The sequence below is a fragment of the Triturus cristatus genome, chromosome 2_2 (genome assembly GCF_964204655.1).
Source record: "Triturus cristatus chromosome 2_2, aTriCri1.1, whole genome shotgun sequence".
Taxonomy (NCBI): Eukaryota; Metazoa; Chordata; class Amphibia; order Caudata; family Salamandridae; genus Triturus; species Triturus cristatus.
In genome coordinates, this window is record NC_140582.1 from 352,405,430 (window position 1) to 352,432,054 (window position 26,625).

A 26,625-nucleotide genomic window follows, 5' to 3' on the forward strand; every position below is an offset into this window, starting at 1 on the left:
GCAGGGGTTACTTCCTTCCCTTTCAGTCCTCCCCTCCAGCCATGCCACCTCGGTGCCACCGCATGTTGGGGGATCACTTGGTACTTCTCCAGCAGGAAGTCACTGCCCTCTTGGCCAAGGGGGCCATCAAGTGCGTTCCTGGGCCGGAAGTAGGGAGTGGTTGTTATTCCCACTACTTTCTGGTCCCCAAGAAGGACAAAGGGGGCTTGCGCCCCATCTTGGACCTCCGGAATGTCAATCTCTTCCCCTGGAAGGAGAAGTTCAAAATGCTGACTTTGGCTCAGGTCCTGGCTGCCCTCGACCCTGGAGACTGGATGGTAGCGTTGGACTTGCAGGACGCATATTTTCACATCCCCGTCCTGCCGGCCCACCGGCGTTACCTGCGCATCACGGTAGGCCAGGAGCATTTTCAGTTTGCCATGCTTCCCTTTGACCTTACCAGCGCCCCTTGGGTGTTCACACAGGTGATGTCGGTGGTCGCAGCTCACCTGCGCAGGTCGGGGGTGTCAGTCTTCCCTTACCTCGACGACTTGTTGTTGAAGGCGGGCTCTCCCCAGGCAGTCGTCAACCACCTTCAGACTACGGCCGACCTCCTGCATTTGCTGGGGTTCTCCATCAACGTGCCGAAGTCGCACCTGAGTCCCTCTCAGAAGCTCCCCTTTATCGGAGCAGTTCTGGATTCAACGCTGTTTCAGGTTTATCCTCCCGAGCAACGAGTCCGGGATATTCAGGCTATGATTCCGATCTTTCAGCCTCTGTCCCGGGTTTCAGTCAGGATGACCCTCTGGTTTCTGGGCCTGATGGCCTCCTGCTTCCTGCTGGTGACACATGCCAGATGTAGATCCCCGTTCTGCCCCTCTTTCTGAGGTCCTTCTGTTCCTGCTATCCTTGGGCCATCAGGGCTCTGCTCTGGGCACTATCTAAGGTTATCTTTCGTCCATCTCCACCTTTCTCAGGCTTCCCGATCAGCCTTCTTTCTTCAAGTCCCCGGTTGTTAACCATTTCCTGAAAGGCATTGCACACATGTTTCCTCCCGTGCCATTCATAATACCTCAGTGGGACTTAAATCTTGTCTTGACCTATCTGATGTGCACTCCTTTTGAGCCCCTTCATAACTGTCCTTTACGTCTTCTCACTCTCAAGATGGCTTTCTCTGCCAGAAGAGTGAGTGAGCTCCAGGCTCTTTCTTCCAAACCTCCTTTCCTTTCTGTTCATCTGGACAAGGTGGTCTTAAGGACCCATCCCTCTTTTTTGCCAAACGTTGTCACGCCCTTCCACATCAGGCTGACCATCACTTTGCCCACCTTCTTTCCGCATCCTTCAAGGGAGGAGGAGAGGCTCCACCATCTGGACTCAAAACATGCGCTCGCGTTCTATCTGAAGCGTACACAGCAGTTCTGGGTGGATGACCAGCTCTTTGTTGGCTACGTGGGCGCCAAGAAAGGTTGGGGTGTTGCCAAACGAACCATCTTGCGGTGCGTCATTCCGTGCATCAAAGCGTGTTACTCCTTGGCTGAGAAGGAGCCTCCTGTGGGTCTGCGTGCCCATTCTACCAGGGCAACTGCAGCCAATACTGCCTTGGGATGCGGCGTTCCCTTCTAGCATATTTGTCAGACAGCTACGTGGGCCTCGCTGCACACGTTTTACCAAGCATTACTGCCTTGACAGCCCAGTACGGAGAGACGGCTTCTTTGGCTCTTCTGTTCTCCGTGACTTTCTGGTGTAATCTGTTCACAGACCCACCACCGGGGTCGGTATTGCTGGGGTATCTATTCTAAGGTAAGAAATCTTTCACTAACGTGTCTCTTTCAGATGCACAAGTTACTACTTGTGTAACGATACATCTGTAAGAGACATTAGTTAGTGATCGATTCCTTACCGCCCCACCCATCCTCACGGTTCTGCAAACTAATTTCTAGGGTTAAGGTCATCCCTTTCAGGGCCCTAGTTTCTTGGCACCAGTGGTCAGTTTCTTGCATGGCACAGCGTTCCTCGCGTGGAAAGTCATGTACAGAACTGACGTCAGCGCGCATGGGTGGCGCCTAAGTAGTCTCTGCGACGTCCTCTCGGTGCTTACGACGCCAGCGACGGACGCGGAGCCGCACAATGCCACCTACTGACACGCAGGGGTACTGCTAGCAAAAGTTTCCGGACCCAGTCTGACGCCTGGGGATTATTCTAAGGTAAGGAATCTATCACTAACTAATGTCCTTTACAGATATATCGTTACACAAGTAGTAACTTGTGCATTAGGAGCTAACACCTGCTGGTCTATAAATCACCCATGGCCCTCTTTTGTTGTGTTTGAAGAGGTAAATGTGGGGCTTCACATAATGTGTAATATGCTACAATTCCCCTAAATTAAAGCAATGCAGTTGATGAGATAAGCCAATGGACAAAAGAGAAAGAATACTGGATAGTGACACTCTGCAGTGTTTGTGTGGTGTGTTATATATTTGGGGAGACCAAGGTACAAGGAGTAGCCATAGAATTATCTAGATAAGATAAAGTTATTTCCTATGTTTCTTGTGTTTTGGGGAAGCAGACCCAGCAGTTTCCTTTATGTTGGAATGAATAACTAAGACCTGCTTGTCAGTTTAAACTTATTTTAGCTGATCATCTAGAGTCCAGCTCAATGCCTAAGGGTGTATACTGAAGGAGCAAGCAAGAAGAGGGCCCATGTTAAATGGATCAAACAGCAGAACTTCAAAGGCATGTGGAGGCTTTTTTTGTTCTGCTTTCAGACTTGAAAAACTGTTGATGCAAGATATTAACACAAAGAACGTTGCAGATTGCCGAATATGGGCCTTACATGTTCAAAATCTGTTTCAGTTGATAGAAGTGAAAGACGAACTGCGGATGATGCAGGAGAGTTTTGAGCAGCAGAAACATCTTATTGCTGAACTACAAAAGCAAGTTCCTCAGTCACCTTTAACCATTGAGGAGACATCAGCAGGGATTCAAATTACATCACCCATAGAAGAAAAGGTACTGTAAAGAAACTTGCATATTACACATCCTTCCAGCTATCATGTGACGGCTTTAGTAACATTAGTGAATAAGAGTAAATAATTTAGTAGAAATCTGTTATGCATATTCAGGTTTCCATACCTTTCTGAATACCAAGTTTCATTGTAGCTGGTAGCAAATACACAGCAACTGGCATGGTTTGCTAACTAGGCTTCCCTTGAGTTAAACACCCAAGAACAGCGATTTAAACATTTGAAGAAATACACATCAGATTTTATGCTCTGGAGAGTGGTTTACACAAGCATTAGAAAGTCTTCTTGTAATGATTTTTGAGTCAATTTCGGTTTACTTAACTGAAGAGAGCAATGAAAATGTTTATTTGTGATAAGTCCATTTGGAAGCCAACGTGCGGCTGTACTCCTACCAAACCTTTTATCGCAAGTTAGCTAATGAAGCTTGAATATTAATATACATTTTTGATTTTGCGCTCCCTTTGAATTAAATATGTACAGAAAATGGAGGGTATTCTCCATACTATAAGTTAACCTCTCCATTGTGGCTCTTCCTTTTTATGAACACTGAATATCTCCATCCTGTGTAGGATAATTCCATAAAAATTTGTTTCTGTGTTGAACATTTTAGTTCAGAAATTCTAGCATTTTTTTTTTAACACAACGCAAACTAAAATGAAAAATATGTCCATGTGGTTTCAGAAACCAATTCCAGTTCAGTTTGAAAAGGTACTTGCAGCAAAATCAGCTTGATATACAGCAGCCTGGTTTAAGAAGAATATAACATTGTATTTTACAGCAGCCAGGCAGCACAGAATGGAGTACAGTTTTAAGTTACCTCCGTTAATTTCTTATCTGCCTAACAAAAATAGCAAATACTTGCTGTCCTATTTTTTTTCCTCTACTTGAGCGTGTGAATATGTTCTCCATCACTGACACTTGGGTAACATTCATAAATTCTACATTTGTTACGTGCAGGACACCAGAGCACGCCTTATTGAAGCAGAAAACCTGAACTGTAAAGATAAGCTTTGTAAAGATAGTAATTGTTTAATTATGGTTGGGTCTTGCTTAACTTTGATCTGAACAGGCATTTTGTGGTTTGCTATGATAGCCATGGATTAAAAAGAACTGAATACAATTATTTTGATGTAATACCGATAGCGCTGGCACACGTAAGTGCTAGCACTAACTTCAGAGGGTATTCCCTCATTTGCAAAAAGAACTATTGATGGACAGAATGCAGAACAATGTCATACATTCACCCCAGTACAGAGATCTGGGCCTAAATCCATCGTTTTTTTGCTCACCATGCCATTCCAGTTTGGACCCAGCCATATGCAAATCAGTCTTGACCCTGTGCCTAATGGGAACAGTCCAGCCCGAACTGCCAGGCCAGGTCCTCCCTGGACTGGAAACAAGCATCCTAGGACCGGTTTCGGGGTTTCACCCCTCTTCAGCCAGGATAGCTTGATCCCAGTGGCATGGAGAGCACGGGACTCACGTCTGAGCATACCCGTCCCACTCGGGGTGACAAATGCAAAAAGAACTATTGATGGACAGAATGCAGAACAATGTCCTACATTCACCCCAGTACAGAGATCTGGGCATAAATCCATCGTTTTTTTGCCCACCATGCCATTCCAGTTTGGACCCAGCCATATGCAAATCAGTTGTGACCCTGTGCCCAATGGGAACAGTCCAGCCCGAACTGCCAGGCCAGGTCCTCCCTGGACTGGAAACAAGCATCCTACTAGGACCGGTTTCTGCATTCCGTCCATCAATTGTGTGTCTTTTGCTTTCTCGCCCTAAGTGACTACTGCAACTCCCTTTATCTGGGGGCTCCGCAGTATATCCTCCAAGGATTGCTGAAGATTCAGTCAGCCGCAGCCAAGCTAGTGCTTGATAGGCGACGCTGTTCCTCGTCGGCCAGAGCACTAAGGGACTTACATTGGCTCCCTGTGGGGAAAAGGATCGTTTTTAAGTCCTTGTGCCTAACTTTCAGAGCAATACATGGACTGGGCCCAGCCCCTCTACAGGATAAGTTTGCTCGCTACCTACCAAGCAGGCAACTTCGCTCTTCTACAGCTGGTCTTCTGGTGATTCCGAGATTTAAGCGCACTAGGGTAGGCGGAAGATCCTTCAGCATAGTAGCATCCGGCTTGTGGAACAAGCTCCCTGTGAACCTGCGACAGTGTAACTCCCTCCTTGAATTTCGCAAGGGACTTAAGACCTGGTTATATCCTAAAGCTTAATCTAGGCAGGTTTTCTTCCTGACTCTCCCTCTGTCACCTTCTGATGCTGTCTTTAAGTCAAAAGCGCCAGGATGCCCGTAGGGCGATAGTTGCGCTATATAAGCTCCACATTAATCAATCATCAATCAAGTGCGCCGGGTATGCCTAGACGTAGGTCCCGGGCTCACTGTGCCACTGGAATCAAGCTATCCTGGCTGAAGAGGGGTGAAACCCCGAAATCGGTCCTAGGATGCTTGTTTCCGGTCCATGGAGGACCTGGCTTGGCAGTTCGGGCTGAACTGTTCCCATGAGGCACAGGGTCAAGACTGATTTGCATATGGCCAGGTATAAACTGGGGTGGCATGGTGAGCAAAAGAATGATGGATTCAACCCAAATCTCTTCTTGACTGGGGGTGAATGTTTTGATTTGTTCTGCATTCCGTCCTTCAATTGTGTCTCTTTTGGTGTTCCTCATTTGACTGCACCCACCTGCAAAGGGATCTCCAATCCCCTTTCAAAGTGCAGGTCGGTTGCCGCCTGCACTGTGAAAACACGGTGCAGCTACAAAGCAGCTGCTCTGTTTTTCACTTGAATGCGCTGACCCTAGGCCAGTGCAAGTTCACTGCTCCCCTGGGGGCAGCGCTTTCTATGTAATAGGTCGCACTTTCCCTGTTTGTACCTGGTGCACCTGCGTTAAGGTGCGTCGTTCTCAAACAGGGTCCTTACCTTAGAATTACCCCCAGGTGTCAGACTAGATCAGGAAAGTTTTTGTCAGCAGTACCCCTGCGTGTCGGAAGGTGGCGTTGTGCGGTTCCGCGTCCGACGGTGTTGTCGCCGAGATGACGTCGCGGCAGCTACTTAGACGCTGCCCTTGTGCGCTGACGCGTTGTTTATTTTTCCGCGCCAGCAAGCGCAGGTCTGGAGAGAGTAGTACCCCAAGTCATTCTTTGACTGTGTTTTTGAGGTTTTTCGAGTCAATCGACTCCTGGTGTCGTATGGATGCCCGGTTTCAAGTCTTGCGGGGAATGTCATCGGATGATGTAGGTGACGGACCCACACCACGTGTGTCTCTACTGCCTGGGGCGCCACCACGACCCCAAGTCGTACCCAGACTGCCGGGCCATGGCGCCGAAGTCTTTGCGTGAGCAGTCCTGAAAGTTGCTGGAGGTCCGGCAGTCTGCTCCGTGCCGCTCAAGGTCCCGGTCCCCTGGGAGGTCGAGGACCGGTCAGGGTGCAATCACCATCGTTCTTTTGGATCGAAATCTTCGTACTCTGGGTCATGTTAGACGAAGCACAAGAAGTCGAAGAAGCGTCATAGTTTGACGACTTCCCCTCGCCCGTCCCGGCTGAGGGTGCGTTTGGTGCCTCCACCGCGGCTCTGGCGGAGCCTACGGTGCCGCCGTCGGCCTATCTGCCCTTCCTGGGTCCGTCGGCGACTCCGGCCCAGCTGCAGGAATTTCTGGCAGCCATGGCCCGCCTCTTTGGGCCGTCGGTCACTGCCGGCACGCCTTCGGGGCCCGTGGGCATGACTGGGGGTCCTCGCCCTTCACTGTGGTTGGCTCCGGCATCACTGTCTGCTTCAGCCCCGGCACCACAGGGCCCCCAAGGATCCAGGACTGGATCCCGGTCGACGCTGGTGACCTTGTTACACCTCCACCGACATCGACCTCACTGGCACCACCTCTGACATCACCCGTGGCACAGGACGCCGCCTGCCCCGGTTTCAGCCCCGACATAGACACGGAGCCGAAACGGAATCGCTCACCACCGATGCCGATGTGGCCTTTCTACCCCTATGTCCGGCCTCCTTATTTTCGTCCTGTACATCAGCCTGAGGAGGAAGGGGAGGACTAGGAGGGGTCTGAGGACCCTCTCAAAGCTCAGTGTGAGTATGACCCGGACTGGGCAGAGGAACTCATCACCATCGTTCTTCTGGATCGAAGTCTTCGCACTCGGGGTCAGGTAAGACGAAGCACAAGAAGTTGAAGAAGCGTCATCGCTCGACGACTTCCCCTTGCCCGTCGGGGCTGAGGGTGGTGCTTCCCCCCGGCTCCGGCGAAGCCTATGGTGTTGCCGTTGGCCTACCCGCCCTTCCTGGGTCTGTCTGCGACTCCGGCCCAGCTGCAGGACTTCGTCAGCCATGGCCCGCCTCTTTGGGCCTTCGGGCCCTCCGGCGCACCTTCGGGCCCTGCGGGCCTGACCGTGTGTCCCCGCCCTTCACTGTCAGCAGCTCCGTCATCGCTGTCTGCTTCGGCACCGCAGGGCCCCCAAGGGTCCAGGCCTGGATCCCGGTCGAAGCTGGTTGACCTCGTTACACCTCCACCGACGTCGACTCCACCAGAACCACCTCCGACGTCACCTGTGGCACCAGACGACGCCGGCCCCGGTTTCAGCCCGGACATGGAGCCGGAACGGTGTCGCTCAACGCTGATTCCGATCTGATGGGGCCTTTCTACCCCTATGTCCGGCCTCCTTATTTTCGGCCTGTACATCAGCCTGAGGAGGAAGGGGAGGACTGGGAGGGGTCTGAGGACCCTCTCACAGCTCAGTGTGAGTATGACCCGGACTGGGCAGAGGAACTGGGGGATGCCAGTGGTCTCGACACCTCCCCTGACCTTGGCATGCTCACTCCTCCTACCGTGGCTACGGAGGAGGGTGCAAGTTATGCAGTGGTGTTGCGTAGGGCGGCGGAGGCCCTCAACCTCCCTACCGTGGCCGACAGGACTAACCTCCTGACAGAAATGATTCAGCCGGCGGCTACCTCTGCGGAGCCACTGCTGCCTTTCAATGATGCACTTTCTGACGTTCTTTTGTGCACCTGGTCGAGGCCCAACACAGGTGCTCCTGTGGATAGCAACGTGGCCCGATGCCATCGTCCGGCCCAGGGCGACCCCATTTTCCTCTCCCAGCACCCCACCCCTGAGAGCTTGGTTGTCCAAGCCTCCACATCCCTGAGCGTATTCTCTACCGTACCCCCGGACAGTGAATCCAAGAGATTGGAGCAATTTGGGAAGAAGATTTTTTCTTCTGCCAGTTCAGGGCTGCGGTCTGTGAACACCGCATGCCTCTTGGGCCGTTACTCCCACTCTGTGTGGGATACTGTGGCGCAAGAGCTCCCTCATTGTCCGGAGGAGGCGCGGACAGTGTTCTCGAAAGCAATAGCTGAGGGGAGTGATGCAGCCAAGTTTACGATATGATGTGGCCTTGACACCGCCGACTCGCTGGGCAGAGCGATTTCCTCGACGGTGGCGAAATGCCGCCAAGCCTGGTTGAGGACTACTGGCTTCTTGGGGAATATCCAGAACACCCTGATGGACATTCCCTTTGATGGCATTCACCTTTTTGGCAACAAGGCGGATAGTGCGTTGGAGCATTTTAAGGAGTCACGGGCTATGGCCAAGTCCTTGGGCCTGTCGGCTACTCACCCTCCTCCGCCTTCTGCTTTTTGCTCCTTTCGTGGCAATGGAAGGGGCGCCCCAGCACGTTCGCTTCAGAGCCACAGGCTGCAGCAGTCTTGCCGCGGACGTGAAAACCGCAGAGGCAGTTCAGGGGGCCAGCGGGCGGGTCAGTCCATCTCCACCCCAGCCACTACTGCCCTAAAACCTTCCTAGTCCGGTCTTTTAGCCCTATCAAACGCCAGTGGGCGGCAGGATTCGCCATCACCTCCCCCCACTGGCGGGTACCGTCACTTCGGACAGGTGGGTTTTAGACATAGTCCGGAGGGGCTACTCCCTCCCCTTCGAGACTACCCCTCCAGCCATGCCACCTCAATACCACCGCATTTTGGGGGATCGCTTGGCACTTCTTCAACAGGAAGTTGCGGCCCTCTTGGCCAAGGGGGCCATCGAGCGCGTTCCTGCGCAAGAAGTAGGATGGGGTTGGTATTCCTACTACTTTCTGGTGCCCAAGAAGGACAAGGGCCTGCATCCTATCTTGGACCTCAGGGACATAAATCGCTTCCTCCGAAAGGAGAAGTTCAAGATGCTAACTCTGGCTCAGGTCTTGTCTGCTTTTGACCCTGGAGACTGGATGGTAGTGTTGGACTTGTAGGACTCATATTTCCACATGTCCTGCCGGCCCAACGGTTCACGATAGGCCACGCGCATTTTCAGTTTACTGTGCTCCCCTTTGGCCTTACCAGCGCCCCTCGGGTGTTCACCAAAGTGATTGCGGTGGTCGCAGCTCATTTGCGCAGATATGGGGTTCCAGTCTTCCCCTATCTTGATGACTGGCTGTTGAAGGTGGGATCGCCCCGGGGAGTTGTTTCCCACCTCCAGACTACAGCCGACCTTTTATTTGCTGGGATTCTCCATTAATGTGCCGAAGTCGCACCTCGTTCCTTCTCAGAAGCTCCTCTTCATCAGAGCGGTTCTGGATACAACGCAGTTTCAGGCCTATCCTCCCGACCGGCGAGTATAGGATATTCAGGATATGATTCCGATCTTTTGGCCTCTATCCTGGTTTTCTGTCAGGATGACCCTGAGGCTACTTGGCCGCATGGCCTCCTGCATCCTGCTGGTCACCCATGCCAGATGGCATATGCAGGCTCTGCAGTGGGACCTGAAGTGCCAGTGGGCGCAGCATCAGGGGAACCTGTCAGATTACGTCCAGATCTCTGAGGGCACTGCACAGCAGCTGCAGTGGTGGCTCATAAACCAACATTGGGACCTAGGCAGATCCCTCTCCCTTCCCCAACCGGAGCACACATTGGTGACTGGCGCGTCCCTCCTGGCCTGGGGGGCCACATGGGAGAGGCGGTCATCAGAGACAATACCCCTTGTGCGTCGCTAGGCGTTGTCTGCGGCTCCGCGTCCGCCGTCAGCGTCGTGCGCCGGAATGACGTTGTCGGAGTACTTAGACTTCGCACTCGTTGGCTGACGTCAGTTTTTCTTTTTCCGCGCCGAAAAAAAAAAAAAAAGCGTTCCATCACGTCGGACAGGTTGGTGCTGCAAATCGTCCGAAGGGGCTACTCCCTCCCCTTCGAGACAACCCCTCCAGCCATGCCACCGCAGTACCACCGTATGTCGGGGGATCACTTGAATCTTCTGCGGGAGGAAGCTGCGGCCCTCTTGGCCAAAGGGGCCGTCGAGCGCGTTCCTGGTCCAGAGGTAGGTCGTGGTTGCTATTCCCACTACTTTCTGGTTCCCAAGAAGGACAAAGGGGGGGGCCTACGCCCTATCTTGGACCTCAGGAGTGTCAACGTCTTCCTCCGGAAGGAGAGGTTCAAGATGCTCACCTTAGCTCAGGTTCTGGCTGCCCTCGACCCTGGAGACTGGATGGTAGCATTGGACTTGCAGGACGCTTATTTCCACATCCCTGTCCTGACGGCCCACCGGCGTTACCTGCGATTCACAGTCGGTCAGGAGCATTTTCAGTTAACCGGGTTCCTCTTCGGCCTCACCAGTGCCCCTTGGGTGTTCACGAAAGTGATAGCGGTGGTCGCAGCTCATCTGGGCAGACTTCGGCCGACCTCCTGCATTTGCTGGGATTCTCCGTCAATGTGCCGAAGTCGCATCTGAGTCCCTCCCAGAAGCTCCTCTTCATCGGAGCGGTTCTGGACTCTGTGCAGTTCCGGGCCTATCCGGCGGAACAGCGGGTCTGGGATATTCAGGCTCTGCTTCCCATTTTTCAGCCTCTATCCCGGGTTTAGGTCAGGTTGGTGCTGCGGCTTCTGGGTCTGATGGCCTCCTGCATCCTATTAGTGCATTACGACAGGTGGCGAATGGGGGCTCTGCAGTGGGTTGCACTCTCTTCCTCTTCCTGAGACGTCTGCGAATCCCTTGCCGCATGCGGGGACTTCTGCGGCTCCGGCGGCGGAAGGTTCGGCTCCAGGATCTGAAGTTGTGGTGCCATCGGGTGTGTCCCTTCGGGGTCCCCTCCTTCGGACCACGGCGCCTCTGTCTCGCCGCAAACCCCCACGGGGGTCCCTGTGGTGTCATGGGAAGTTGCCGGGGCTCGAGGCTCGTCCTCGAGTCCCCCTCGTCCCCTGGGCAGGCGGCGGCCTTGTCCGAGGCCGAGGTGACGGTGCTCAGGTGCCTGCGGCTGCTGGCCCTGGTGGCGTCGCAGGGGCCGGCTAGGGGTCGGGGCGTGTCCCCAGGCCCCCCTCGTCCCTCCACGTAGGTGGCTGCCTAGCTGGAGGTAGAGTCGATGCCTTTTCGACGCCGTTCCTTAGCCGCCTTGCTCCGACCCCGCCTCGGTCTCCTGCGCCGCGCGCTGTGGCAGAGGTTGTTCCGACGTCCCCTTCGGCACTGGTCGACATTGACCTGACGCCGGTGGCGGAATCTACGGCGAAGGGCCGACGTCGGGTCGTTGATTCGTCTTTGGACGCCCCCTCTTCTCCAGAGGTTCTGCGGTTGTTGGTTTCATCTTCTCCGAAGACGGGTCGCCACGTCGTGGCTTTTTCCCTGGCGTTCTCTAAAGATGACTATTCGCCGTCTCCGCGCCCGCAGTCTTCGCTGGAGGCACCTCAGGTTCCCCATTCATCGGTCCACCTCCCCCCTTTTCGGGCTTGGCCTCTCTTTCCTCCATTTGGGCTGGGGGACGGCTGCCTTAACTTGCAGCCGTCGCCCATGGAAGAGCTGTTTTCACGAGTGCTGCCTTCGCTCTGGCTGTTTCCACAGCTGTGGGAATCTTGCCTATGGGCGATCTAGCTGCCCATTTCCCCACGGATCTGCTGGAGGTTCTCCACCATGGCTCTGGTGGCCGGGAGCTGCTTCTCCCCTTCGAGGCTTCGCTCCACAATTCTCTTTTGGGGCCTGGGGGTGTCCTGCCACGGGGGACCCGGGTCCGCAAGACCCTGTCTGTCTTTCCCTCCACCCTTCTACCAGGGGCCCACTTTTACAGACTGCCTTTCCCTCCTTGCCATCGGTGTTGTCTCCCCCGTCATGGGAGGCCCGCTGGTTAGATTCCTGGGGGTGCAACATCTTCGCCTCTTCTAGTGCTGCCTTGCGGGCCCTTAACACTCTTTGTGTGTTGGCCAGAGCCACTTCATGCTTATGGGACTCGGCGGAGTCCCTTATGACTTCTGCTTCTCAGGAGGGTGCCTGCATTGATCTGGAGCACCATGTGTCGGGTGGCCGTGAGCTGGCGGCGTTCATTCTTCGCTCGGCTCTGGACGTTTCGGAGGTGCTTGGTCGGAACATGGCTACTTCGGTGGCCCTTCGCTGCCATGCCTGGCTACGGGAAAGTGTTTTCCCTGAGAACGTTAGAGAACGGCTGGTTGACCTCCCCTTTGATGGCGCACTGTTGTTCCATGCCCCAGCGGATTCTGCCATTCAGAAGTTTCTTGCGGGGCTTCGCCCTCTTCCTCCCCCTCAGTGACCTGACTGTCGGTCTGTGTTTTGGAAGGTGTTCTCCCGTTGTTTTCCTGGGGCCTTGTAACGGGTCGCCCAGGTTGTGTGTTCTGTCTGGTTGATGTGCCTTGGGGTCCTTTTGTTGGGCCCTTGGTGCTGTTGGCTGCTGGTCCGGCCCTTTGTTGACTTGTGGTTTTGGCTGTTGGTAAGCCCGGTAGGCCCTGAGATTAGGCCTTCTTTATTGGCTGCGTGGTAAGCCGTCTGCGGGTTTTTTCTGCAGGTCTTTCTGTCTTGTCCTCTGCTGCAGCAATTATTTGCTAAGAGGTGTTCCCATGTTTCTTGGGACATAACCTACCCTATGTGGGGCTCTGTTAAGTGCTGGGGAGGTGTGGTCACCCTTTTTGGGTTCCTTGCTCTCCGTGGTGTTACGGTATGTCGCAGTTGTGATTTTCTTGCGAGTTGTCTTGGAGCAGCCTGTGCTAGGCCCGTCCTTCTCCTTGTCGCCATGTCGCTCGGCCGGTCTGGCCTGCTGTCTGCAGCATCGTGTTGTGGCGGTTCCGCACTTTTGTCCAGAGTTTTGGCTTGGTCCTCAGCCTGATGCTCCAGAGGGTTTGGCTTACCTTGAGCTGTGTTCTGGTGGCTGGCTTGGGCCTGTCTTCTGTCTCTCTTATTTTCTGCTGGTTCCTCCACTTCTCAGTGTGTGTGTGTTTCTGGCCCAGCCCCTCCCTTGGTGTGTGTCCTGGTCCTTCCTGGCCTCTGCCTTCGGCTGGCATCTGCCTTTTCCTGGGTGTGCTGTTCCGTGGTGTTGCCTGTTGCTGGCGGTGCGTGCCCGGGCAGGACTGCTTGTTTTACTCCACCGTTGTGCTCTTAATGTGTTTCCTTGCGCCCCTGCCTCTGGTTCCGCTGGGGCTTTGCGCAACGGTGCTTTTCTTCTCCCGCCTGTGCTGTTGGCGGTGGCACCTTTCCGGCCTTGTCCGCTGCTTGCGTCCAAGGTGTTTTCGGCTCTTTTCTGTCTCTGTGCATGTGTTTCTTCCAGTGGGCCCTGCCTCTGGCTCTATCTCTTCTCACTGGGTTCGAGGTGGCCCTTGTGTTCCTTAAGGCTTTTGGGGTGCTGTCGGCCCCGGCGGGGTGTTGGACGCTCTTCCTTGGTTGGGCTTAGGATATCCTGGCCTTTTCGTTCTTGTGCCATGCCCCCTACTGGGGCCCTGGTCTCTCCTGGTGGGGAGGCTCTCTCGCAGGCCCTCCTCCCTTGTGGGTATGGCTATGGTATCTATTATACGTTAAGGAATCTGCGGCTAGTAGTCTCTTTCAGATGTACAAGTTACTTACCTTCGGTAATGATGTATCTGGAAGAGACGATTCTAGCCACAGATTCCTTCATGACCCACTCTTCCTCCCCATTCTGCGAGGACCCTCAGCGTGGTTTTCTGCGCTCGCCTCACTGTGGGTGGCTTGTCTTGTGTGGGGCTCCTTTTCGTTTTCTGCCTATCGACCTTCCCTCCAGCTTGGTTCTCTCCAGTGTAGGGGCCTGCTTTTCCTCTTTCCCTTGCTTGTTGCAATTTCTGATCCCCTTGCGGTCTTCTACGCTGGGGGTTCTTTTGCCTGTCCATGGCCTCCTGCTCCTTTCAGAGCCTCTGGCCCTCCTTGACTGTGTAGTCTGGGGGTGGATTGCTGTTGCTCCTCTGTGCCGGGCTTGTGTTGTGTCCCTTTGCACTGTGGTCTATGGTTGCAGTCTCTCTCTCTCTCTCTCTCTCTCTCTCTCTCTCTCTCGTTCTCTTACATCGCTTTCCACTGCTTGTGCCTCCAGCCTGGCTCTCACCCTGGCTTGCATGGTGGTCCCGCGGAGGGATGCTTTACGTTTTTCCTGCTGTGGCTATACTGATGTGGCCTTCTGGTACTTTTGTGCTGCCTGGTGCTGCCACCTGGCTTGCACAATTGTTCCTCTGAGGTGGTCTGCTCTCTTCCTGCTTTGGCTTTCCTGATGTAGCCTCCTGGTGACTCTGTGCCACCTGGTGCTGTTCCTCACCTTTTGTCTCTTTTTGTTTCCTTGTTTATTTCGCACACTGTTCTCATGCTCTCCTCAGTTTTGTTGTGATGGCACCGCGTTGTGGCATGTAAAAGCTCTCCGAAGCAAACTGACGTCAGCGCGCCTGGGTGGGGCTTATGTGACCTTGCTGACATCACACCCGCGGAGGACGTCGGGGCGAAGTCGCGAGGTGCCGCCCCCCGGCGCGCAGAGATGCTGGGCAAGAAAGTTTTCTGGGTCCAGTCTCACGCCTGGGGATAATTCTACGTTAAGGAAACTGCGTCTTGAATCTGCTCTACCAGATACATCGTTACCGAAGGTAAGTAACTTGTACGTCACCCCTGAGGCATGATGGGAAGCTAGGGGTCATGGCTGCCTTAAAGACACGGTGCCAGTTTTTTGTGCAATTGCTTTCATTTTCTATGTTATTGGTTTACAATGCAGCCTGTAGGCTAACAAGGTATGCTGTTTAGCAGTTTTTCCATGAGTCTTACTCATTAGAAAGAGTTTGTGTCATTTGCCCTCCTGTGGTCTATATATTCATTATGTGTTTACAAAAGCAGTGATTTGTTATTACATTGCTAAGCCTACTATATGTGGGCTGCATTGGTATGGAAAACATGGTGTGTGTGGGTGGGTGGGTTGGTGGGTGTGTATATCTGTCTCTCTCTCTCTCTCTATATATATATATATATATATATATATATATATATATATATATATATATATATATATATATATATAGATATATATATAGATATAGATATATAGATATGTGTGTGTATATATATGTCTTTCATATATATTTTTTATTATTTCTGGGGTCCCCGCACATGGGCGGGAATATTCAGTGCTTGGGACTTTGATGAGGATACCCCTGGAAGAGAACTAGGATTACAGGTAAGTGATTATTCCGTCCTGCACTCAACTTGTCCAAACGCTGCACCTTGTGCTTTGTCTGCAATGGTTGGTCCTCAGTGCCTGGCTCAATGGCAGACTAAGCATCACACGCACTCTGTGCTTGTGCAAAGCCTGTGCACAGCGGTTACTGACTTTGGCAAGGGGTACTGAGGTTTTGATAGACAAAACGGCTATGAACTCCCTTAAACTTTGGTAGGCAGCTTACATTTTCAGCAAACCTAAAAATGTCTGAAATTCGCCACAGAGCAACAAAAGCACACCTTGCCCCCGTCAGCCACTAAATGTGTTTTGAAAAAATATTTCTATCCTTTGTCTAGCTGTCCGCTTTAATAGAAGAACTGAAACAGAAGAATAATGAAAAGGAGCAGGTTCTGCTAGAAAAGAAGGAACTAGAGCAGAGATTGTCTTGTGAAATGAAGCAACTTGAAGAAAGGTTGAATTCCAGCGAGTCTTCATTGGAAACAGTGGAAAGAGAAAAATGTGCAGCAGTGCAGAAACTGGAGGAACTGCAGAAGTCTGCAGATAACTTTACTCAAGAAAAAAATGTTCTAGAGCAGATGCATGACACTCTGAGAGTTGAGCGAGACCAACTTATTGAAGACGTTCAAAAGTACTTTAAACAGGTTGGTGGTTGGCTTATTGTATTTTGATATTCTCTCTAATTTGTCACATGAAAGCAGTCAAAATTTCAGATGGATGTAATGTTAGTAATTTTCTCTAATGTTGAGCTTACTGACTTGGGATTTTCCTAGCTAAAAATATTGTAGTACTTTGTGATAAATGAGTGTAAATAAACGTTTTTACCTCAAGCATGGTGAAGAAAAGCCAGGTAATATGTTTTATAAACAAAAAACATAGACGAGTAATGGTCAACCTATACTTCTACAGGCACTGGATTTTTCACATGCTTGAAACATTGCATATCGTCAGGCTCGTAATCCCCTGCTACTGTAAAACAGCAGTAACCATTGTTGAAAGGGTCGGTGGGCTAACACCTTAGTTTAGTAGTGACTTTAAATAACTATAAAACACCCACACTTCAGCCAATCGGGTGTTTGCACCATGACTTAATCCCCCTAAAGGCCATCGCATATTTCACGTAAGTTCGCCTACGCACAAACCTCTGCTCTGTCTTATAGCTTTACCTCAGAAGATCAAGTTTTTACCTTTAGATGTTCCCTGAAAGGCGTTCCAGACCCAGCTTTACCTACTACAATGAGGTGAATGTGGTTTTGGGCTTTCTTATGTCCAGAGTAGCATTGAGTATCTGAAAGAGACACGTTAGTGATAGATTCCTTACCATAGAATATCCCCAGGCATCAGACTGGATCTGGAAAGCTTTAGTCCGCAGTACCCATGTGCGTCAGTAGGCGTCGTCGTGCGGCTCCACGTACGTCGCTGGCGTCGTAGTCGCCGAGATGACATCGCTGGAGCTACTTATACACGCCCACGTGCGCTGACGTCAGTTCTTTCTTTTTCCGCGCCAGCAAGCGCAGATCTGGAGAGGGCGGTACCCCCAGTCATTTTTTGACTGTGTTTTTGGGGACTTTTGTCTCTGTTCTTTTGAGTCTTTGACTCCTGGTGTATAGGGATGCCCGGTTCTAAGTTTTGCAAGGCTTTTCCCCGCATGATGTCAGTGACGGACCTCACCGCGAGTGTCTCTACAGCGTGGGGCGCGACCACGATTTCTCGTCGTGCCCCGACTGCCGGGCCATGGCTACGAAAAATTTGCTCCCGAAAGTTGCTTTAGGCCTGAGAGTCTGCTTCGCGCCGTTCGGGGTCCTGGTCCCGTGGGAGGTCAAGGAACCGGTCGCGGAGCCACCACCATCGTTCGACAACGTCTTGTCAATCGGGGTCAGGTAAGACGAAACAGAAGAAGTCGAAGAAGCGGCGTCGCTCTTCGCCTTGCCTGTCGCGCGACACGGCTGAGGGTGTAGGTGGTGCCACCCCCGCGGCTCAGGGGGAACCTAGGCAGTTGCCGACGGCCTACCCGCCTTTCCGGGGTCCGTCGACAACTCCGGCCCAGCTGCAGGAGTTCCTGTCTGCTATGGCCCGTCGGGCCCCGCCTGTGGGCCTTTGGGCCCCGCGGGCCCGACCGGGGTTCCTCACCTTCCTTCGTCGCAGGCTCCGGTCCCGACATCGTCGAGAGCCCCGTGGATCCATGCCTGGATCAGAGTCGATAACTGTTTACCTCATACGACCTCCACCGGCATCGGTGCCGGCCGGCCACCCGGCCGACGTAGTCTCTGGCTTCCACCCCGACGTGGAAGTGGTGCCGGAAGGGTATCGAATGACACCGATTCCCACGCCGATGGGGAATTTCTATCCCTTTATTCACCCACCTTCTTTCCCACCTGCTCCGACCTCCACCTGCATCGGCACCGCCGGTGCGAACCGGTGCGAACCGGACAGCCGGCCGACGTAGTCTCCGGCTTCCATCACGATGTGGATGCGGTGCTGGAAGGGTGTCGACCGACACAGATTCCCACGCCGGAATTTCTATCCCTTTATCCACCCACCTTCTTTCCCACTTGCTCCGCAGGTTACGGAGGACGGGGAGGACTGCGAGGGGTCTGAGGACCCTCTCGCAGCCCAATGCGAGTTAGAGCCGGACTGGGAAGAGGATTTGGAGGACGCAGGTGAACTGGTTTTTTCTCCAGAACCTGGCTCACTGTCTACTTCTACTGTGGCTATGGAGGAGGGTTGTACTTATTCAGAGGTGTTGCGTAGGGCGGGCGAGGCTCTTCACCTCGAGCTCCCTGCAGTGGCCGTCAGGACTATCCTCCTGACAGTTTTTCGGCCAGCGTCTTCCTCAGCGGAGCCGCTGCTGCCCTTCAATGACGCACTTTCAGACGTTCTTTTGGGCACCTGGTGGGATATGGTAGCGCAGGTGCTGCCTCTGTGTCCGGAAGGCCCGTACGGTGCTCTGTCAAGCTATTGTTGAGGAGAGAGATGCAGTCAAGTTCACGATTCTTTGTGGTCTCGACACCGCTGACTCTCTGGACAAAGCGATTTCCACAACAGTGGCGCTATGCCGTCATGCCTTGCTGAGGATGACTGGCTTTTCAAGGGCTGTCCTGAACACTCTGATGGACATGCCCTTTGATAGCACTCGCCTTTTTGGCGACAAGGCGGATAGTGCGTTGGAGCGCTTTAAGGAATCGCGAGTTACGGCTAAGTCCTTAGGCCTGTCGGCTACACGCATTCCTTCGGCTTCTGCCTTTCGCTCCTTTCGTGGTCCAGGAAGGGCACCCAAATAAGGTTGTTTCAGAGCCGCAGGCCTGCGCAGCAATAGTCTAAGTGCAGCTGTGGACGTGGGACCTCCGAGGTGGGTCACGGGGTCAGCGGGCGGGTCAGTCCTCCACCTCCCCTGCCACCAAACCTTCCTAGTCCGGTCTTTCAGGCTCTCCAAATGCCAGTGGGCGGCAGGATTTGCCATCACCTCTCCCACTGGCGCACCATCACTTCGGATCGGTGGGTTTACAGATAGTCCGAAGGGGCTTCTTACTCCCCTTCGAGACTACCCCTCCAGCCATGTCTCCTCACTACCACCGCATGTCGGGGGATCACTTGGCACTTCTCCAGCAGGAAGTTGCGACCCTTTTTGCAAAGGGGACCATTCGAGCGTGTTCCGACGCCAGAAGTAGGTCGTGGTTGTTATACCCACAACTTCTTGATTCCAAAGAAGGGTAAGGGCCTGCATCCTTTCTTAGACCTTCGGAATATCAATCACTTCCTCCGGAAGGAGAAGTTCAAGATGCTCACACTTGCTCAGGTCTTGTCTGCACTAGATCCGCAAGACTGGATGGTAGCGTTGGACATGCAGGATGCTTATTTTCTTGTCCCCGTCCTGCCGCGCCACCAGCGTTACCTGCGGTTCACGGTGGCCACGAGCACTTTCAATTCACCGTGCTCCCTTGTGGCCTGACCAGTGCCCCTCGGGTGTTCGCGAAAGTGATGGCAGTGGTCGCAGCTCATCTGCGCAGATCAGGGATTTCAGTCTTTCCCTATCTCAACGACTGGCTGTTGAAGGCGGGTTCGCCCCAGGCAGTTGTCTCCCACCTCCAGACTACGGCCGACCTCTTGCATTTGCTGGGGTTCTCCATCAACGTGCCGAAGTCGCACCTGATTCCCTCTCAGAGGCTCCTCTTCATCGGAGAAGTTCTGGACACAGCGTAATTTCGGGTTTATCCTCCCGAACAGAGTCCAGGACGTTCGGGCTATGATTCAGATCTTTCGGCCCCTGTCCTGGGTTTCAGTCAGGATGACCGTGAGGCTGCTGGGCTTCCTGGCCTCATGCATCCTGCTGACACAGATCATGCCCAGATCTCGTAGGGCACTGCACGACAATTGCAGTGGTGGCTCACGAATCGCGATTGGGTCAATGGCAGATCCCTCTCCCTTCCCCAACCAGAGCACACAGTGGTGACTGATGCGTCCCTCCTGGGATGGGGAGACCACTTGGGAGAGGCGGAGATCAGAGCACTCTGGTCTCTGGCGGTGTTCCGGATCCATATCAATCTTTTGGAGCTTCGGGCGATCCGGCTTGCACTGAAGGCATTCCTTCCCTCTGTCCGGGGAGTGTGGTACAGGTGTTCACGGACAAAACCACCGCCATGTGGTATTGCAACAAACGGGGCGGGGTGGGGTCCTGGACCCTATGTCAGAAGGCTCTGCGCCTTTGGACATGGCTGGAGCGTCAAGGTGGAATAAATTTGTGGCATGGTGCACAGCGAAGGCTGTGGATCCCCTTTCTGCCCCTCTTTCGAAGTTCTTCTGTTCCTGCTTTCCTTGGCTCGGTAGGGCTCTGCTCTGGGCACTATCAAAGGTTATCTTTCTGCCATCTCCACCTTTCTCCGGCTTCCTGATCAGCCTTCCCTTTTTAAGTCTCCGGTTGTTAACCGTTTCCTGAAAGGCATTACACACATGTTCCCTCCAGTTCCATTAGTAATGCCCCAGTGGGACTTGAACCTTGTGTTGACTTACTTGATGTGCGCTCCCTTTGAGCTGCTTCACAACTGTCCTTTGCGTCTTCTCACCTTAAAGACTGCTTTACTGGTTGCTATCACCTCTGCCAGAAGAGTGAGTGAGCTCCAGGCCCTTTCTTCCAAACCTTTTTTCATTACTGTTCGTTCGGACAAGGTTGTTTTAAGGACCCGTCCTTCTTTCTTGCTGAAGGTTGTTACGCCCTTCCACATAGGCAGACCATCACTTTGCCCACCTTCTTTCCGCCTCCACATCCATCAAAAGAGGAGGAGAGGCTCCACCCTCTGGACTCGAAATGTGTGCTCTCGTTCTATCTGAAGCGCACACAGTGGTTCCGGGTGGATGACCAACTTTTGTTGGCTACGTGGGCGCCAAAAAAGGTCGGGCCGTGCACAAGCGGACCATCTCTCGGTGGGTCGTTCTGTGCATCAAGGCCTGTTACTCATTGGCTAAGAAGAAGCCTCCTATGTGGGGCTGCGTGCCCATTCCACCAGGGCAACGGCAGCCACTACTGCCTTGGAACGCGGAGTTCCCTTGCAGGACATGTGTCAGGCAGCTACATGGGCCTCACTGCACACTTTACCAAGCACTACTTCCTTGACAGTCAAGTCCGGAGGGACGGCTTCTTTGTCCATTCCGTGCTCCGTGACTTTCTGGTATTCTTGTTCGCAGACCCACCACCGGGGTTGGTATAGCTGGGGTATCTATTCTAAGGTAAGGAATCTATCACTAACGTCTCTTTCAGATGCACAAGTTACTACTTGTGTGACGATTCATCTGTAAGAGACATTAGTTAGTGATATATTCCTTACCTCCCCACCCATCCTCCCCATTCTGTGAACTGGTTACTAGGGTTAAGGTCCTCCCTTTTTGGGCCCTAGTTTTCTGCACCAATGGTCATTATCTTGCATGGTTCTGCGTTCCTGGCGCGGAAAGTCGTGTACAGAACTGACGTCAGCACGCATGGGTGGCGCCTAAGTACTCTCCGTGGCGTCATCTCTGCGCTTACGACGGACGCGGAGCCAAACGACGCCACCTACTGACGCGCAGGGGTACTGCTAAGTTTCCGGATCCAGTCTGACGCCTGGGGATATTCTAAGGTAAGGAATCTATCACTGACTAATGTCTCTTGCAGATATATTGTTACACAAGTAAGTACCTAACGTCGAAGCACCAGTCAGCATCGAAGACTAGGACCCATTCAGCGTCAGGACGTCAATCCCTATTGCCAACTCATCTCCGATGATAATTTGAACATTTTTTTGGTGTCCTCAGAGACAGTGGTCTTGGCGGTGCAAAGTTGCTTGATGTCGAGGCAATCTCATCTTTCGATGTTGAAACACGGATCGCCATCAGAAAGACGCTCGCAGTCTACCCGCTCAGCGTGGAAGAGGCGCTCTGTGCCCTCAATCTCGCAGTCGAGAACACCACAGGTGCCTCTGATGACGTCAAGATGTTCCGTTTCTCCGTCTCTTGAGCGGTGGACAAAGAAGGGGACACCACAGACGGCGGTTCCTCCTACACAGCAAGAGAAGGGACTGAGATCACCTTCCGTGCATCTATCTCCCAGATGGCTCATATCAGTGCAGAAATCTACCTTTTTGCAAGCCCAACAACCTCTGGGCTACTCTAGTCCTCTGCACAGATCATCACTGGCTTGCTTGGTACAGACAGTGGACCTTTCTCCTACGTCTCCCACAGGTCGGCAACTTGGCCGGACAGCATCTCCATCACCATAAAGGAGATGCCCTGCACGTAGCCACCGCAAAAAGCATAGGTCATGGTCCTAGTCTTCCACGCATTCTTCCAAAAGGGAATGTTCTCTCACGTTAATGGACAGCCCATCCACCTTCGAGAATCTCTCCTGTGGATGACATTAATACGTTTTACGAGGTGCTCGTGAGGGGAGTGAATAAGTGGAACATTGATATGCCCACTCCTCAAACATCATCCTCTGTCATCTTTGAGACTTTGCACTAAAGGTCGGCAGTAAGACGATTGCTACCTTGGCTTTTACAACCAGTTATGGACACTTTCCTCACACCTGCATCTCTCAAGATGACTCCAGCGAGGATCTTAAAGAATTATAAACCCCCAGAGCAAGATCCTCTGTTCCTGAAAGCGGATCCGTCTCCGGAATCCGTAATTATTGCTGTTGCAAAAAAAGACTCATGCAGTGACTTCCTCTTCTGGACAAAGAGTAGAACACAACACTCCTGGGGAAGGAAAGTTTGTGCACAGCCGTTTCATTTTTTAAGGTATCCAGCTCTTCAGCCCTCTTGGGGCGCTATGATAGGACCCTGTGGGACTCCTTAGAACACTTCAAAGACAAGCTGCCAAAAAGAGAATTGCCAAGTCTTCGAGGGAGTTCTTCAGGAAGGTGGTTTGGTGGCAAACCAGATGTTAGTGCGCCAGCAGATGGTGCATCTCTGGCTGCACATTCTTACGGGCATGGCATCTGTTGTAGAAGATCATCCTAGTTACAGCTCACTGCACTGAAACTGGAAACCCAACAGCGTGTTCTAAACCTACCCTTCTCCTGAAACTCTCTTTGGCACACACACGGACGAGGGAGTGGCTAGGATGAAAACAGAGCTTAACACTCTAAAGGCGGTAAGTCTTGTAGGGAAAACAGTTCTGTCACCGATGCAGACCATAGGACCGCAGGCCATTTCATCATAGGGCTCAAACCCCTCACCGGTCTCAGAGGCAGCAGCACCATACCAGAGCGCACTACCAAGGGCGTCGTTCTTCCCGTGGTAGAGGCACCCCACACCAACCTTGCTCCGAAGACTACAACCAAAGAATGAGCAGTCGCTTCCCCCGTCACCCACTCCAGTGGGGGGGAAGTATCGCCTACCATGTGCAAGAATGGCGCAGCATCACAAGAGATAATTGGGTACTAAGTACACTGCCGAATGGATACTCTTTGGTTTCGCTATTTACCTCTGGCGATTTCCCCCAGTAAAAACCACGTGCCACCAGCTGTCACTGCTGCAGCAAGACATAGCCACTCTCTTACAAAAATCTGCCATAGAGGAAGTCTCCTGTCCTACCAACGAGGAAAAGGGGGTGTACTCCAGGTCCTTTCTGGTATGAAAGAAGGGTCGCAAAGCAGACTTCAGCTTTATATTAGACCTTCACATTCTCAACAAGTCCATCCAAAGAGAAAAAGTTGGCATGCTGGCTCTCCATCAAATATATCTTCATCTCCAGCAAGGGGAATGGATGTGCTTGATAGATCTGCAGGATGCGTATTTTTATGTACCAGTCACCTTGCGTCACCGGAAGTTCCTGCACTTCATGGTAGGGACCATACACTTACAGTACATGGTCCTTCCGTTCGTATTAAAATCTGCCCCTCAAGCGTTTGCCAAATGCATGGCTGTAGTAGTGGCTGCTCTACGACGCTAGGGTCTGTTCATTTATCTGTACCTCAATGACTGGCTCCTGAAGAGTTCATCTCCTCAGTGTGTTAAAAACCACTACCGAATCTGTCTTCAGGTCAATTTGGCAAAATCAGTTCATCATCCTACTCAAAGAATACACTATCTGGGTGCAACGCTGGATTCCAGCACAGGAAAAGTGTATCCTTTGGAAGAGAGTATCATCTGTCACTCTGAAGTGCAATCGGCTTCTTTGCTCTCCTCATCCTTCGGTCCGGCAGGTTGTCTCGCTTATGGGGTCGATGGCATCTTGCATCTTCCTAGTGCCAGGCTGAGGATACGACCTCTGCAACAGGATCTGGAGGACAAATGGAATCAGAAAATGGCTCGATGGGACGACAGGATCCTACTTTCCCAAGCTGCAAAATCATCCATCCGGTGGTGGACTAATCGGAAAAATCTCCTGGCGGGTTTTCCTTTCCATCAGAATCCTCCTATGCAATCTTGTATCACGGATACCTCCCTCCTGGGTTGGGGGGAACACATGGGCCCTCTTCGATTTTAAGGCCTGGGGTCAAGCAAAGAGCAGACATACCACATCGATATGCTGGAGCTATAGGCAGTGCATTTGGGCTTCAAGGTCTTTTACACCTCCATCCAGACCAGCTCCATTTTTAGTCCAAACGGAGAACACAACTGCTATGTCCTATGTAAACAAGCAGGGAGGGACTCGCTCTCGCCCTCTGTCCTTTGAGGCCTGGGTGATCTGGCATTGGCTTCTTGTGAGACAACTGTCAATTACGGCAGTTCATCTGCCAGGAGTTCAAAACGCTAAAGCAGATTCCTTCAGTCGTCACTTCGAAGATCAGCAAGACTGGGTTCTGCACGACGAGGTGGTGGCAGACATATTCTGAAAATGGGGTCATCCAAGCATCGATCTTTTCGCAGACTGCATCAACAAAAAATGCCGAGACTATAAGTCAAGATATTACCGGCCAGGTACAAAAGGAAATGCCTTTTTGATTGATTGGTCAGGGGGCTTTTTGTACTCTTTTCCCCCACTTCCTCTCATCCTGAGAGTCCTAACCAAACTCTACCACTCAAGAGATAGGATGATCCTGATAGCGCCAGACGGGCCATAACAATGGTGTTACCTGGACCTTCTACATCTCTTTGAGCGTCCACACAGGAGGCTGCCGTGCAGGCCGGACCTGCTTTCCAAGCTGAATGGGAGAATCTATCATCCCAACCTTTCCTCTCTGAACTTAGCTGCATGGCTCCTGAGGTCATCCAGTATGGACATCTAGGAATTCCTCAGGACTGCATTAACATTTTGAAGGAATCAAGAAGGCCATCCACAAGGCACTCTTATGCATTTAAATGTGGTTTGTGCAAAAGGGTTTTGTGAGAAGTTGGCCTGGTATATGATGCTCACTAGTTAAAGTGATCACCTTGTACCATGCCAAGCAACCCTTATGGTGTGGTTGTAAGTCAACCTTTTCGGACTAGCTGCCCTAGTGGTAGCGTAGGCTAAGCAGTCTTTGAGGCTAAACTCGTGAAGCGTGTTAAGCCAGCTGTTTTACCAAATGCAACCCCCTTTTATACCAATGAAAGGACACCACACAGATATATATTCAGAATATATATGTATTTATTTCTCAAAGTAACCCCTAGTCTCTTTATGAGCACAGGAGCACAAATCGTCAAACAAGATTACAGTAGAATACACAGAAGTTGCACTTTATATGGATAGGCCCTGGTGGCCGCTCGAACCATATACTAAAATAGTGGTATAAGTACCACGAACAGAAAAGGGAAAAGGCCTAGGGCCTCTAGAATCGCTGGGCCTACAAGGAGCTAACTTCAGTTAGTGACCAGGAGGTCCATGGGTGGCGTGTGCAGAGCAAATAGTCACACGCGTGCTCCCATAGGTTTCAATGGGTGCGTAAAAAGTACAAAGTTACTGCAAAGAGGATCTTCCGGATGGACTAGGAACTCAAGATTTGGAACACAGGCACTAGAGATGTAATGCTACACTTGGGCACAGGTGTGCCAGCTTTACCTCACCCACAGGAAGCGGGTGCATAGGCCTCGAAGTGCGTCGGGTTTCTTCTATCTGTTCCGTGGAGCTTGAAGACAAAGATGCTGCAGGCGGTCGGTCCGGGAGAGATGCAGTGGATCCAAGAGTGGATCGGAGATGTTGAAGACCTGTAAGCAGAGGGGACAGTGTTCACAGTCACTAGCCAGTGACCAGCGTGGCACCAGGTGGGTACCAGGCAATGTCGGGTGCAAACAGGAAGAAAGGTGTAGCTTGTCTCTGCAGCCACGTGGTCCCTGGAGGTCGATGACGCCCAGGAGTCGGTTCACGAGCTGTCCCACGCAGGCTCTCGCTGTCGGCGGTGTCGGCGACTTGATCGAAGCAAACAAGCCTTGGCAAAAGCAATTGTTGTAGGAGATGAAATAAGCTGATGGTTCTGACCAGCAAGGTCAGAAGGACTGCTCCTTTGGAGGGGAGCAAGGGCCAGTCTGGAGCAACCAGACCAGCGGTGTATTTCTTGAAGTTCGTCGCCAAGATGGCTACTAGCCAGCGGGCCAGCAACCGGTTAGGCGCGTCGAGTGGCAAAATGCAGAAGGGCCCCACGCAGATCGTGGAGATGCTGGAGAGCTCACCTTTGGTGCAGATGCTGCTCGGGTGTTGGGCTTCTCAGATCCCAAAGCACAACTTGGAGGGAGCCTCGGTTGTTGCACTTGTCAGCTTGTCGTAGTCGTTCCAAGATGGCTGGCTCCATGTGTCTCGGT

The 26,625-nt window shown here is 52.4% G+C and overlaps 1 protein-coding gene across 2 annotated transcripts in view; it reads left to right on the plus strand.

The window, feature by feature from the left end:
- CENPE (centromere protein E) overlaps positions 1–26,625 on the plus strand; it is a 1,911,253-nt gene that overhangs the window by 726,034 nt on the left and 1,158,594 nt on the right. For both annotated transcript variants that reach the window (XM_085641421.1, XM_085641422.1), the window contains exons 35-36: positions 2,833–2,988; positions 15,772–16,077. In XM_085641421.1, coding sequence (XP_085497547.1) covers positions 2,833–2,988; positions 15,772–16,077 — 462 coding nt within the window. The remainder of the gene's footprint in view (positions 1–2,832; positions 2,989–15,771; positions 16,078–26,625) is intronic.